The following is a 16442-nucleotide window of genomic DNA, read 5'->3' as shown; positions in this document are numbered from 1 at the left end:
AATTCTAATCCAACCCTACAAAGTGAATTCTACTTGCAACTTTCTTCACTTACTGTGAGAAAACTTGTTTGTATTCATTCTAAAGCATTTCCTTATGTCAGCCATCTTCCCATATGTCAGCCGTCTCCCGCCTCTGCTCCCCCTCCCCGAGGTGGCCCTCTTCACCTGTTTGGCTGACATATGGCTCTGGCCCCTGGTGTCCTCCCATCCCCCACCCACTCCAGATGCCACCTTGCTTTGCCCCACCTAATGGCTTTCGAACTTACTTTTTCAGCGAGGAAGGAAAGGAAAGTAGAAAAGAAATGTTTTAAATATGTATTGACATGAATACATATTCAAACAGACACACACATATATTTTATGCCAGGTCTAAATGCAGTGCTCCTGGGTGTACATTTTGAAACATCGCAGGTGATTCGCCTGCCCAGCCACCCCTGAAAGCCAAGCTGCGGTGCCTGGGGGTCAAGTGCTTTTGGAAGTTGCTTGTTTGTCCCTGTTGCCCAGTATGCGCTGAGTGCCGGCAAGTGAAATGGTTGAACAAGATAATGAACGGCACAGGAGGAGAGAACATGGAGTTACAATCTGCATACTTGGAGAGAGAAATACCCCAACTAGAAATGTGCAGCACTGTTCCTTCCCTAATTCAAGGAATGGAGGGGGCAGTGCTGGAAAGAGAGGAGCTGCTCATGAGTCAGATACCAATGCTCAGAAGCGGGCAAAGCAAGATGAAAGGTAGCCCTCTCAGCCCTGGACTCTGAGTCCCATCTTCACTTACTGGCAGAACACTCTGGGATCTGAGCAGCTCCACAGAAGGACCTCCATGGTAACAACAGTGTGAAGGCTCAGTATTAGGCACCTTTGTACTGGCACAGCATTCTTCTCATGCAAAACTTAAAGCAGGGTCATCGTATTTCCAACCAAAAAACCAATAAATATTCATTGAACACTTACTATATGCTGGTGCTGTGAAAGGCACTGCAGAGGCCCTCAGGGAACTCTGCCTTCATGTAACATCTACCCATCTATCCATCCTTCTGCCTACCTATCTATCCATCCATTCATCCTTCCATCCACCCACCTACCCACCCACCCATCTCTCTTCCTTCCCTCCCTCTCTTCATCCATCCATATATTTATCCACCCATCCAATTGTCCATCCATCTATCCATCCATCCATCCATCCATCCAACCATCCATCCATCCATATGCTGTCTGTGCATCCATCCGTCCGTCCATCCATCCATCCATCCATCCATCCACCCGTCCGTCCGTCCATCCATGCCATCCACCCACCCATACACCTGTCCACCCACTCACCCACCTGTCCATCCACCCACATGTCCATCTAGCCATCTATCCATCAATCCATCCATCCATCCATCCATCCATCCATCCATCCATCCATTTATCCACATACTCATCCTTCCATTCTTTCGTTCAACCATCTGTCTACCCAAGCACCTACTTGTCTGTCCATTCATCTACCCATCCTTCAAGTTCTGTGCTAGGGCCAAGGCATGGAGTTGGGCCATGCCCAGCATGGAGCCTCCTGGCAGAACACCTGGTATTTGAGTAGCTACGCAGGAGGGCCTCCATGGTAACAACAGTGCAAAGGCTAAGTATTAGGCACCATTGTACTGGCATGGCATTCTTTTCATGGCTAACTTAAGGCAGGGCCATTTTATCTCAGCAGCAGTGACAGGATGGTGGGCCCAGTTGGGAGGTGATGGAGGACAGCTGCAGCAGAGCATCCTTTCTCCATTCCAGTTTTAGTGTTGAGCATGGGAGCCATGTGAGCAACTGAAACCTGCTCAGTGACCCAGGGGGTAGCAGAGAGGATCCCAGCTCCAGCTGGGGCAGCTTGAAAATCATAATGCCCTTTCCTACTTGCTTCTGGCTCCTTGTCCAAGACTTAGAAAGGGTTCTGGTTCTATACCAGGAGCCTCAGTGTTGAAGGCAACCAGAGAGCATTGGCTTGGCTCCTCAGGCTCCTGAGGGTGTAGAGGGTAGAAAAGAAACGAAACAGCAGAGGTTGCTGCCTGGGCATGGGAAGTAGAACACCACACCCAAATGACCCAAGCTGGTGGCCAGAGATAAGAACTTAGAGGTATCTCCCTGCCTAGGAGACTGGGCTTTCCGCTTTCCCACCACTTCCTTTAAATGGACCATTAAGGCATTTGCCCATGAACTTAAAGTGACCCACATCCTATTCCCTATATATATATTTCTAGTTGGATCTCTCTGCCTGACTCTTAATCCCTACCTCATGTGACCCTGGGATGGAGCACTGCCCTCCCAACTCATGATGGCCTCCATGCCCAGGATCTATAAGTAAAAATCTTTGAACTCCTTTCTCATTGTGGTAGTGGATTGAATTTGCACCTTCCATTGGAAGAAGCAGAGGCTATCCCAGGCCATGTTTTCACCAGACGCCAAGGAGAACACAAGGTTGGTCCCAGCCACAGAGTGATGATCAGGTAAGAAAAAAATAGACACAGGCCAGACAGGAGCCACAAAGCCATCTGCCAGTACAAACAAGCTTCCCATGTGAGGGACCCCCTGCTCATGGGTTGGGCAACCAGGTGTTAGGACACCTGCCAGGTAAGAGAAGTATCCCGTGAAAGGCACACTGTAAACGCCCATGTCCAGGTCCCTTTTCATTTCTCCTTATTGCAGGTTTGCTAGCTGCTCTGGTACTGGAACTCCAGTTTAGCTGGGGGCTTTAAAATGGAGGGGCAAACAAGATCTTATCTGGGACGAGAGTTTGGAACTGTGACCTGCACTCTGTGACCAGAGCCCATTGGTAGAAATCAGCTCAGAAAAGCCAATTCTGAAAATTCACTCCCACTTTTAGCCCTGAGACTTCATGTCTTCTTGTGAGTTTGCTGAGCAAATGCGAGATCTGGGATTGTGGGGAGAATCTGGTCACTGGGCAAAGACATAATAATTCCTAAAATGCTTAATAATCAGTGCTTACTGCAAAGAAGACTGGCATGCAATATAATGACTTCATCCTCCAAGATGTACATGCCCTGAGAACTTCCTAACGTGCTTTGGGTGCCACACACTGGGTTCTCCAGGGCACCCACATCCGCTTCTCCAGTGGGTACTTGAGGAGGGAGAATTTCCAGGGTTAGGGATATACCATCTATCCAATGAAAACACCCTGAGAAAGATGGGGGTGGGCAGAGGCCAGGCTGAGGAGTCCCTCCTGGCAGGACCAAGAAGCAAAGGTCATGGAGCAAGGTCCAGATGGTATCTCAGGCCCCAGGGAACAGTTTAGGGGCACTCTGGCTTAAACTGTAGGCACCATCCTTGGAGACCATCCTCGGCAAGAGCCCATGTCATGGACAAGGAAGCCAGTCTGGGGCTTGTTAATGAGCAGTCACCCAGCCACCCAGACGGAGAGCCTGGATGAAGCCTCCCAGGTCCCTCCCCACATCCCCTCCTCCAGATGGGGCGTCCACACCTCCTGTTTTGCTTGGGAAAGTCCTGTGCACACATCCCAAGTGGTTAGTGCCCACTTTCCTTTCCCCAAATGAACCAGTTTGGATGATAAATTGCAGTCACCTCACCTATGGGGACATAGGTGTTGCTTTTTGGTGCACCCTTCCATAAAAAAAGGTAAGTGTAAGGCTGGGTGCGGTGGCTCATGCCTGTAATCCCAGCACTTTGGGAGGCTGAGGCGTGCAGATCACGAGGTCACGAGATCGAGACCATCCTGGCCAACGTGGTGAAACCCCCATCTCTACTAAGAATACAAAAATTAGCCGGGCGCGGTAGTGGCTCACACTTGTAATCCCAGCACTTTGGGAGGCTGAGGCGGGCAGATCATGAGGTCAGGAGATTGAGACCGTCCTAGCCAACATGGTGAAACCCTGTCTCTACTAAAAATACAAAAATTAGCCAGGCATGGTGGTATGCGCCTGTAGTCCCAGCTACTCAGGAGGCTGAGGCAGGATAATCGCTTGAACCTGGGAGGTGGAGGTTGCAGTGAGCCGAGATCACGCCACCGCACTCTAGCTTGGGTGACAGAGCAAGACTCCATCTAAAAAAAAAATGTAAGTGCACATGTGTGCACACGTATGAATGTGAGTAAATGCGCATAAACTGTATGCACACATCCTCCCACCTCTAGGTAGGAGTTTATACTCGCTATTCCAACCATTGCCTTTTCCTCCTCCTGATGCATCCTGAGACACCCACAGCACAATATGTGGGGACGGTCCTCATTCCTTTTCACAGGTGCAAGGTTCCCTTCATGCACAGATCTCATGCGCAGCATTTCTGAGTGGTGTGCCTCAACTCCTCTCTCAGGTAGGGCGCTGCAGAGCAGAGCCAGTCTGAGGAGGCTCAAGGGGCTGAACCCAGCCTATGTCCTTCTATGGGCCTTTGCCCTCCTTGGTCAAGGACTGTGCCTGCCCAGACAGGCACCTTTTACAAAAGACTCTCCAACGACACAGTACAGTCTAGCAGGGGCTCTGCTAAGAGCTATGGCCTGGGAAGCTGAGATGGAAGGATGGGGGCCTCCCAGTGCTCTGAAGGGACTGAATGGATCTTAGGCTCTGAAAGATACTTCTAGCAGTGGCCAGTGTGGCTTGAGGAACAAGGCTTATCTTATTGCTTAGAATCAATAAGCTGAGGTCAATCATGTGACAAATAGTTATTGATCATCCACTACAGGTCTAGCACTGTGCTGAGCATGCTCATGCTTGCCCATGTGTGCCCATGAATGCAGGTTTAGGTAGGGAGAGATACTAACAGATGATCAAATAAGAAGTTATCAGTTATTTTTCTGCATCTATCGAGATGATCATATGGTTTTTGTTCTTAATTCTGTTTATGTGATATATCACATTCATTGATTTGTGTATGTGGAATCATCCTTGCATCCCTGGGATAAATCCCAACTGATATGGTGTATTATCTTTTTGATGTCCTGTTGGATTTGATTTGCTAGTATTTTTGTCAAGGATTTTTGCATTCAATACAATTCAGCATCACTTCATGATGAAAATCCTCAACAAACTAGGCAGAGAAGGAACACATCTCAACATAATAAAGGCCATATATGACAAACCCACAGCTAACAGCACACTTAATGGGGAAAAGTTGAAAGCTTTTCCTCTAAGGACTGGAACAAGATGAGGATGCCCACTTTCACCATTATTCAACATAGTGCTGGAAGTCCCCACAGAGCAGTCAGGCAAGAGAAAAACAAACAAAAGGCATCCAAATTGGAAAAGAAGAAGTCAAATCATCCCTGTTTGCTGATGATATGGTTTTATAATTAGAAAACCATAAAGACTCTACCAAAAACTTCTTATATTTGATACATGAGTTTAGTAAAGTTTCAGGATACAACATTAACATACTGGAAGCAGTAGCATTTCTATATACCAGTAACAATCTAGCTGAGGACTAAATCAAGAAGGCAATCCCATTTATTAGCTACAAAAATATCGAGGAATATATTTAACCAGGGAGGTGAAAGATCTCTATAAGGAGGACTACAAAACCCTGAAGAAAAAAATTATAGATGACACAAATGAATGGAAAAATATCCCATGCTCATGGATTAGAAGAATTAACATCATTAAAATGATTATATTGTTACAATAATCTATAGATTCAATACAATCCCTATCAACTTACCAATGTCATTTTTCACAGGATTAGAAAAAACAATAAATTTCATGTGGAACTAAAAAGGAGCCTGACTAGCCAAAGGAATCCTAAGAAAAAAGAACAAAGCTGAAGGCATAACATTATCTAATTTCAAATTGTACTACAAGGTTATGGTAAACAAAACAGTATGGTATTGGCACAAAAACAGACACATAGATCAACGGAACAGAATATATAACCTATAAATGAAGCCACATACTTACAACCAACTGATCTTCAACAACACCGACAAAAATATACACTGGGGAAATAACACTATTCATTTAGTGCTGGGAAAATTGCATAGCCATATGCAGAAGAGTGAGATTGGACCCACACTTCTCACCATATACAAAAATTAACTCAAGATTGATTAAAGACCTAAATGTGATTTTGGGCTGAGACTATGGGGTTTTCTAAATATACAATCATGTCATCTGCAAACAGGGACAATTTGACTTCTTCTTTTCCTAACTGGATACCCTTGATTTCTTTCTCTTGCCTGATTGCCCTAGCCAGAACTTCCAACACTATGTTGAATAGGAGTGGTGAGAGAGGGCATCCCTGTCTTGTGCCAGTTTTCAAAGGGAATTTTTCCAGTTTTTGCCCATTCAGTATGATATTAGCTGTGGTTTGTCATAAATAGCTCTTATTATTTTGAGGTACGTTCCATCAATACCAAATTTATTGAGCGTTTTTAGCATAAAGGGCTGTTGAATTTTGTCAAAAGCCTTTTCTGCATCTATTGAGATAATCATGTGGTTCTTGTCTTTGGTTCTGTTTATATGCTGGATTACGTTTATTGATTTGCGAATGTTGAACCAGCCTTGCATCCCAGGGATGAAGCCCACTTGATCATGGTGGATAAGCTTTTTGATGTGCTGCTGAATCCGGTTTGCCAGTATTTTATTGAGGATTTTTGCATCGATGTTCATCAGGGATATCTCCTTAAGCTGATAAGCAACTTCAGCAAAGTCTCAGGATACAAAATTAATGTGCAAAAATCACAAGCATTCTTATACACCAGTAACAGACAAGCAGAGAGCCAAATCAGGAATGAACTTCCATTCACAATTGCTTCAAAGAGAATAAAATACCTAGGAATCCAGCTTACAAGGGATGTAAAGGACCTCTTCAAGGAGAACTACAAACCACTGCTCAGTGAAATCAAAGAGGACACAAACAAATGGAAGAACATACCATGCTCATGGATAGGAAGAATCAATATCGTGAAAATGGCCATACTGCCCAAGGTTATTTATAGATTTAATGCCATCCCCATCAAGCTACCAATGACTTTCTTCACAGAATTGGAAAAAACTGCTTTAAAGTTCATATGGAACCAAAAAAGAGCCCGCATTGCCAAGACAATCCTAAGTCAAAAGGACAAAGCTGGAGGCGTCACGCTACCTGACTTCAAACTATACTACAAGGCTACAGTAACCAAAACAGCATGGTACTGGTACCACAACAGAGATATAGACCAATGGAACAGAACAGAGTCCTCAGAAATAATACCACACATCTACAGCCATCTGATCTTTGACAAACCTGAGAGAAACAAGAAATGGGGAAAGGATTCCCTATTTAATAAATGGTGCTGGGAAAATTGGCTAGCCATAAGTAGAAAGCTGAAACTGGATCCTTTCCTTACCCCTTATACGAAAATTAATTCAAGATGGATTAGAGACTTAAATGTTAGACCTAATACCATAAAAACCCTAGAAGAAAATCTAGGTAGTACCATTCAGGACATAGGCATGGGCAAGGACTTCATGTCTAAAACACCAAAAGCAACGGCAGCAAAAGCAAAAATTGACACATGGGATCTAATTAAACTAAAGAGCTTTTGCACAGCTAAAGAAACTACCATCAGAGTGAACAGGCAACCTACAGAATGGGAAAAAATTTTTGCAACCTACTCATCTGACAAAGGGCTAATATCCAGAATCTACAAAGAACTCAAACAAATATACAAGAAAAAAACAAACAACCCCATCAAAAAGTGGGGAAAGGATATGAACAGACATTTCTCAAAAGAAGACATCCATACAGCCAACAGACACATGAAAAAATGCTCGTCATCACTCGCCATCAGAGAAATGCAAATCAAAACTACAATGAGATACCATCTCACACCAGTTAGAATGGCAATCATTAAGAAGTCAGGAAACAACAGGTGTTGGAGAGGATGTGGAGAAATAGGAACACTTTTACACTGTTGGTGGGATTGTAAACTAGTTCAACCATTATGGAAAACAGTATGGCGTTTCCTCAAGGATCTAGAACTAGATGTACCATATGACCCAGCCATCCCACTACTGGGTATATACCCAAAGGATTATAAATTACTCTACTACAAAGACACATGCACACGTATGTTTATTGCGGCACTATTCACAATAGCAAAGACTTGGAATCAACCCAAATGTCCATCTGTGACAGACTGGATTAAGAAAATGTGGCACATATACACCATGGAATACTATGCAGCCATAAAAAAGGATGAGTTTGCATCCTTTGTAGGGACATGGATGCAGCTGGAAACCATCATTCTTAGCAAACTATCACAAGAAGAGAAAACCAAACACCGCATGTTCTCACTCATAGGTGGGAACTGAACAATGAGATCACTTGGACTCGGGAAGGGGAACATCACACACTGGGGCCTATCATGGGGAGGGGGGAGGAGGGAGGGATTGCATGGGGGAGTTATACATGATATAAACGTCATGCACATGTACCCTAGAACTTAAAGTATAATAAAAAAAAAAAAGTAAAAAAAAAAAAAAAAGACCTAAATGTAAGACCTGAAACTATAAACATTCTACAAGGAAATCTATGTAAAACTCTTTTGGACATTGGCCTAGGCAAATAATTTATGACCAAGTCCTCAAAAGCAAATGTAACAAAAACAAAAATAGACGTTGGTGAGGATATGATGAAAAGGGAACACATACTGTTGGTAGGAATGTACATTCATACAACCTTTATGGGAAACAGGGTGGAGATTTCTTGAAGAACTAAAAACAGAACTACTACTCAATCCAGCAATCCCACTACTAGGTATATACCCAAAGGTAAATGACTCATTATATCAAAAAGATACCTGCATGTTTACTGTAACACTATTCACAATGGCAAAGAGATAGAAACCACCGAAGTGTCCATCAATGTAGGATTAGATAAAGAAAATGTGGTGTGTGTGTATATATACACACACACCATGGAATATGACTCAGCCACAAAAAAGAATGGAATCCTGTCTTTTGCAGCAACATGGATGGATATGGAGGCCATTATCCTCAGTGATATAACTCAGAAACAGAAAGTCAAATACTGCCTGTTCTCACTTATAGCTGGGGGCTAAACAATGTGTACATATGGACAGGCAGAGTAGAATAACAGACACTGGGGACTATGACAGGCCGGAGGGTTCGAGGGGGTGAGGACTGACAAATTATCTATTGAGTACAATGCTTACTACTTGGGTAATGGGTATGCTAAAAGCCCAGACTTTACCACAATGCGATATTTGCATGTAAGAAACCTGCACTTGTATCCCCTAAACATATTTAAATAAATAATAAAATAATAAAAAAGAAACTATCAGTACAGTGATAAAAGGTGGATTCTTTAGACAGGAAGATCAGGGAAGGCTCCTACTTGAGGAACATCCCTAGACAGAGAGTCAACTTTGGTCTTATTTTCAATGAGAAATGTCTTTAAAAATTTGAGCCGGGTCCCACATCTGCAGAGTGAGGACACCTTACGTTCGTTAGCAGATGCTCTTTCTGCTTGGTCTGCTGGTGGAAGTCATGGAACCTTCAGGAATACACATAAGAATGCCTCCTTTCCTGTACAAGGCCAACCCATGGCCTGGGACCACCAGGCTGTGGTGTGGGCATCTCCCAGGAAAAAAATGCCTCTTGCTTTTCCTCAGAAGATTGACCGAAATTGACAACTCTCAGACTGTGTGCTAGGAAATCACTTGGGATTCTAACTACCTCTGAAAAATGCTAATAAAAAGAAATGCAGCAAACACATTGTCAGTGAAATTTCAGAAACTCAACTACAAAGAGAAAGCAGGGAGGTTAGCATGTGAGAAAAGTTAAGGACCTAGACAGAAGATGCCCCGGGGGCTGCCAGAGGGTCCCCCAAAGGCCCCCCTTGCTCTGCTCTCTTTTCCTCTCTGTCCATCCAACTGGCCTCTCAGCTTCCACTTAACCCTTCTCATCAAACAGAAAACAAATAAGTAGTTCTTTATAAAGTTTAAAGAACAAAAATGATTATTTTCACCATAGTCAAGATAAGTTGTTGATTCCTACTCCTCATGCCTGGTCTCCATTTGTCAAGAGTGTGGGCTTAGGTGTTTTGGTCAGTTCTAAGTTCAGGTTCTGGCTTTGTATCTTTCAGCCTGTGGGACATTGGAAGCTAACCTGTGATGGTTAGACAGCTGGTTAAACGTTATTTCTGCGTGTGTCTGCGAGGGCATTTTGGATGAAATGAGCATTTGAATTGCTGGAGAGCAGAAAGCAGATGGCTTTCACCAATGTGGGTGGGGCTCATCTGATCTATTCACGGATGGGAACAAAACAGTGGAGGACGAGAGAATAACCAGACCTGTTTGAGCTGGGACATGGACTTTCTGCCCTCGGCACTCCTGGTTCTCAGGTCTTCAGATTCAGACTGGACCCACACCATCAGTTCTCCAGTTCTTGGGTCTTTGCACTACACCACTGGCTTTCCTGGGTCTCCAGCTGGCACATGCCAGGTTGTGGGAATTCTTAGACACCATAATCACGTGAGCCAATACCTACATTAGATCTCTTTATATATATGTCTTTTATTGGTTCTGTTTCTCTGGAGAACCCTGACTAATATATTATCTAATTCTCTGAATCTCAGCCTCCTTATCTGTGATTGGTGATGATAATGACAGCTCATGGGACTGCCTGATGCATAACATGGACTCAGTAGATGACACTGTTCAAATTCCCATCTGATCTCACTAACCCCTCCCCAAGCCCTAGGGAAGGCCTGGTTCTCCCACGTGGCCAGGGCCTGGCCACTGAGTCCTGGGAGGCACAGTGAGAGGAACTGGGTCTAGCTCACGCCCATACCTGGTCTCTGGTCCCTTCTGACCTCTTCAGATAAGTGACATAGACGCTTTCTGGGAAAGTAACAGGTTTAAAAATGACTCCAGGCCATCATCTGTGTCAAGGACCGACAGAATGGAGGCTGCCCCATCTGCCTCCGTACCAGGGGCTCTCAGAGCAGGAGGCAGGGCCCGCACTGTACCCCTTTCCCCTCATCCGTGGGGAACAGGTTCTGGGGAACCCAGGCTGGGATGAAGAAGGACACTTGAGTTCTTCTCGCCATCATGCCCGCAAGCTCTCCCTTCACTTGCTCTTTCCTATTCCCGGGTGGCACCCTGGACATTTTGTGCGGTTCTTCTGGTCACTTTTCTGTGCAGGGGGCCATCAGCCCCAAGTCTGAGCCTCCTGAAAGATTGGGTTAGCTGCCAGCTGGCTTCCCTGTTTCACCCTTTGCCTCCTCCCCTTCTCTGGCTGCCGTCTGTGTCCCCTGTGGGGCTAGCACAGGCAGAGAGGAGGAGCAGGAGGTTGGCAAAGTCTTTCTTGCTGTCTTCCTTCAGGGCCCGCTGGGCTCGCTGGAGGTCCCAGTTCTGGCCTGCTGTCTGAGGAAGTGCTTTTGTGGGTCTTCAGAGCTCTCTGCCAGTTGAGGGGCTGTGTCCTCAGGTCCCTGGGCTGCGGTGGTGACTCCTCTCACTGACTGCTCGTGTCCACCCTCAGCCCTGGCCTCAGGGGCTGGCCTTCTGTGTGGTCCCCACCGTAGGTGAGTCCTGAAGCCAGCCTGCTTGGGGCCTCCTCCCTGAATCCATGCCTGGCCCTCGGACAGCTCGCAGCATCCTGGCCTTACATCCCCTACGGCCACGTGTCCTGGCCTGCACAGCCTGCCGTAGCCCCATGAACCCTGAGCTCGCCAGTTTCTGCCTTCAGGCCCTTCAGTCAGGCATCAGAAACTCGTCTCTGCAGCTCTCAAGCCCCACAGATGATGCCCTACACCTCTCAGCTCAACACGGGGAGAGAAGACACAGGCAAAAGGCAGAGCACACTGTGCTTGGACACAAAGGCCTCTCTGTGGACTCTGAACCCCAAGTGAATTCTTGGAGCAGTTGGCTGCTCTAGAGCACCCTGTTGGCAAGTCCTGCACAGCTGCACGGGTGCCTTGCTGAGGCGCTCTCTGCCCATTACCCCAGTCCATGGGACTCAGCCAAAACTCCCTATTCCCAGGAAAATGTGCGTTTTATGCCGGGTCCCATAGACCTCCCTCCTTGACTGGCCATGCAAAGGTTCCAGGTAACCCAAGGAGGTATCTGGCTACAGAAGCAACACTGTTAGATAGATTCCTATTGCATGTGCTCTGTCCTCTTCTGAGGGTTTTTTTTTTTTTGCCTTTTTCTTTCTCCACTGGAAACACCTGTTGCTGAAACCCTAGAAGTGCCTCCTGCATCACTGGCACAGGATTCCGACCTGAGCATCAGTGGCTTTTGTGGGGACCAGGTGGCTGTGTCCTCACTCCCGTCACCATCTGAAGCCCAGAGTGGTGGTTTCACTTGCAGGCTGATCTGTCACCTGAGGTTCTACAAACTCTGCTGTATTTGAGGGATTTCGTTAGGGCTGTAGAGCCTGGTCAAGAGGCTCTACAATGATCAGACCACATTTTGACTTTTTGGCTCCTCCATTTATCATTTTTGTGGTCTTGGAACAGTGATCTAATCCCATTAAGGCTCAGTTTTCCAATCTGTGGAAGGCATACTGGAGGCCTGTGAGGTAGGGTTTGAAACGAGGGGATAGAGGACCCAGCACGGGTCCCTCTTATGGTCTCCCCGACCCCACCCCACCCTACCCGACCCGTGCTCACCTCCTTCCTTCTGTTCCCCCAACACCATCCAACCTTCCCGCCTCACCTCTCCATTCTTTTCTGATGGGGTCACTCCCATCCAGCCTTGGTTTAGTTTCCCCTCTCTGGCCATTCCCCGAGTTCTTCCTTCTCTTTTGTGATGTGGCAACCAGAACTGTGGCTTCCAGGGGGAGGGGACCAGACTATCCTACTAAATGAGACAATGTCTGGGCCATTTTGGATATTCCTAAAGGGACCTAATCCTTTTGTTAGATTACAGTTGATTACTCAGACTCTGTGGGAGATAGGGACAGACACCAAGTGGCCCCTATGTCCCCATTAGCATCTGAATCCCTCGGGCCCCAGGGAGCAGGCAGCAGGGGACCAGGCTGTGGCCTTAGGAGTCAGATGGGCTGACCAGCCATGGGTCTCCCTTCCATGGGTCTCCCTGGGTTACTGCTCACACTTTCTCATGTTTGGCTGAGACCTTTTCTAGGAGCAACACCTTTGCTTTCAGTTTCCAGAGAATACGAACTGAAGAATAAGCCATGGTCAAGGCTCTATGGCTGCCCCGTTGGTCTGGCCACACTCTTCATTCCACGTTAGAACATCCAAGGTGTTTCTGTAGGAACAAGCTAGTCCTAAACATGCACAGACGTGGAGCCTTTTTGCTGGGAACACATAAAATATCCATGGAGCTCATCTGGGAAACACCAGGCTAGCTTAATGAGCTTTTGCTTTCAGGGTGACTCCTTGAAGCCACAAATTAATTAGTTGGGGAGAAAATCCAAACTTCAGAGCCAGGTCCACTCTATGGCAATGTGTGGGAACGCTCACCATCACGTGTGACCTCCAGGGGCCAGCTGTGCCCTGAGGGCGCACACCTCACCTGGTCTGCATAACAATGTTCAAGGAAAGTGGCCTGGAGGCAGCTCATGTGAGCTCACCTCTGCCTGCATAGTGCATATGGGGGCTGCGTACCCTTCCACCAGCACCTGGCAGGGGCCAGCCATCACCCGCAGTCCTTCTGTGCATCCTTGTCTTGAAGCTAATGCTGGAAAGCTGGAATCTTTCTGTCTTCCACAGCACGAGGGTCCCACATGTCCCCCGTGCCATCCACCCATGCTGTGTGTAGCCCTGGGTGGCCTGGAGCTGGAGGTGAGTTCTGGGGAGAGCAGGGGCAGAACTTACCCCCCGCCTGTGCCACCGTTCTTGCTGAAGTGTGTGCGCGGCTCACTGGAGGCCAGCTTCAGCAGCTCCGTCCACTCCCGCTCCCACTCCTCCTCCGTGTACACCAGCCCTGACTGGCAGAGGGGAACTGGCTCAGAGGCCGGTGGGCCACAGCTGTGCTGCCCTCCTCTCCTCACCCTCCCAACCCAGACCAGCCTCACTGGGACCCAGGCCAGGCACATCTCTAGGTAGCTACCAACTACACGAACTGCACCCTGTTGGCCACCTTTGCTATGCACACTATATTTTCAAAAGCTCCAACCTCTAATTCCAGAGCTGTTGGGAATCTGCTCACCAACAAGGGTCATTCTCAGGGGCTGGGGATGACCGAGCATTAACCTGTGCATGCACCTAACTGTGTCTGGCCAGTACCAAGTTTAAAGGAATAATGGATCAACCACAGTCGGAAAGCAGGCAGATTCTTCTAGGAGAGCAAGGTCCTCATGTTTACCATGCTTGGGGACAATTGGGAATCCCTTTGGACTGAGCTCACACACAGGGGCTAGAGCCATGGGCTGCACCTGACAGCAGGCGGCCATATATAGAACTCATCATCCAAGCCAGGATGCTTTTGGGAATGAAGGCAGACAGCTTTCATCATCAGGCCTTAAGGAAGCACAAGTGGACGCACAGTTGCTGTCTGCCAGGACTCTGCTATTTCAACAGGCTCCTTCTCCATGGGCTTAAAAGCAGGAGACTTTCCTGATCCCAGGGGCTGTTTCTGCCTCCCCTCATAAGACAGTCTGGGAACTAGGGATCATGCTCTGGACTTGACCATAGCCTGAGGCGGCCCCTGACCTGGGTCCCGGCCTCCGGCCATGCCAGTGGATACCAACCTCCTTATTCTGCTGTGTCTGTTGCCACCTCCACCTCCGCTTCAGGGCTTCCCTCTCGGCTCCCGTCCTCATCATGGTATAGAGAGCTTTCCGTAACACCAGGTCCCGGTCGTGAAACCCCCACATTCCTGGAGCCAGGAGGCCATGGAGAACACAGGAGAGAAAGGACGTGAGGAAAAGACAAGCCAGAGGTGATGCAAAGTACCACGACCCACTGGGAGGGCCTCCTGTCTGCACGCAGAGCAGCCTCCTTACTCAGCGGTTCTGTTAATTCCCTTCTAGCTTCTTCCTGAGGCTTCCCATTAAGGCAAGGAGGTGAATGAAGCAGCACATCCTGTTCTTAGCAAAATAAGAGTGGGTGAAAATCAAGTGCTTTTCCTCTCTGGCGCCCTTGGCAACCTACTCTCAATGTTGCTGGTTTGCTTTGAGGACCTAATGGTCATTATCCAAGTCTTACATTTGGGTGGGGGACTGACTAGGGGACAGGGACAGGCTGTCCAGTGTCCTCATGGAGGGCTCCAGGCGAGGGAGGCCATTAGCATCCTGGCTTCTCCAGGGCCTGCCATTTCCCTCATCTCCAGCCCTGAGGCATCTCAGCTTCCTGAGAAGCAGAGTGTCAGTGACACCACTGCACACACCAGGCCCACGAGAGAGCGCCTGCTTACCAGCGGGAGGGTCTCACCCTGTGTCAAGTGCTGAGAGGATATAGAGGGAAACGAACCATCTCTGAAAATGTGCTCTTGGCAGCTCAGATGTGGTCAAGAACCCCAACTCGTGGGAGAAGTGCTCAAAAGAAGGGCAGCCCTGGCTGCAAGGGGAATCCATCCATCCATCCATCCATCCATCCATCCATCCACCCACCCACCCACCCACCCATCCATCATCCATCCATCCATCCATCATCCATCTATCATCCATCCATCCATCCATCATCCATCCATCCATCCATCCATCCACCCACCCACCCATCCATCCATCCATCCATCCATCCATCATCCATCCATCCATCCATCATCCATCCACCATCCATCCATCCATCATCCATCATCCATCCATCCACCCACCCATCCATCCATCATCCATCCATCATCCATCATCCATCCATCATCCATCCATCATCCACCCATCCATCCACCCATCCATCCATCCACCCATCCATCCATCCATCATCCATCCACCCATCCATCCATCCATCCACCCATCCATCCATCCATCCACCCATCCATCCATCCATCCATCCACCCACCCACCCATCCACCCATCCATCCATCCACCCACCCATCCATCCATCCATCCATCCATCCATCCATCCACCCACCCACCCACCCATCCATCCATCCATCCATCCATCCATCCATCCATCCACCCACCCACTCATTCTAGGTGCTAGCAATATGTGTGGCAGTGACTGGGACACATGAAGTTCCTAAAATCTCATGGAGTGCATGTTGTGGGGAAGTGGGAAGTGAGGCAGCCATGAGGTTGACACAGAGTGTATGATGTTGAGGGTGGCAGTTCCACGAGGAGAGGTGAGGCAGGCAGATTTGCTGTGGCATGAATGGAGACACAAGAGCAAAGGCTCAAATGGGTGGAGGAAGGAGTCAAGTTGCTGTCCCAGCACAGCGAAAGGCCAGGGACATACCCAGAGGTGGCAGTACTTGAGAAAAGGCAAGAGGGAAAGATGGCTAGAGTGGGATTGAGGGGAGAGGGAGAGTGAAAAGGGGGCTCTCAAGGGAGCTGTGAGCCTCTGGAGAGTTTTCAGAAGGAGAGTTAACATGAACTGAT

General features: G+C 47.7%; 1 protein-coding gene across 1 annotated transcript in view; it reads right to left on the bottom strand.

Moving 5' to 3' along the window:
- Positions 1–16442, bottom strand: part of OTUD7A (OTU deubiquitinase 7A) — a 386019-nt gene that overhangs the window by 38773 nt on the left and 330804 nt on the right. The window contains exons 8-9 of the mRNA XM_033190705.1: positions 14658–14785; positions 13783–13895 (exon numbers count right to left, since the gene is read on the bottom strand). Coding sequence (XP_033046596.1) covers positions 13783–13895; positions 14658–14785 — 241 coding nt within the window. The remainder of the gene's footprint in view (positions 1–13782; positions 13896–14657; positions 14786–16442) is intronic.

Source organism: Trachypithecus francoisi, unplaced genomic scaffold, assembly GCF_009764315.1.
Source record: "Trachypithecus francoisi isolate TF-2019V2 unplaced genomic scaffold, Tfra_2.0 Lachesis_group3, whole genome shotgun sequence".
In the NCBI taxonomy this organism is placed as follows: Eukaryota; Metazoa; Chordata; class Mammalia; order Primates; family Cercopithecidae; genus Trachypithecus; species Trachypithecus francoisi.
This window is presented reverse-complemented; position numbering and strand designations above follow the sequence as displayed.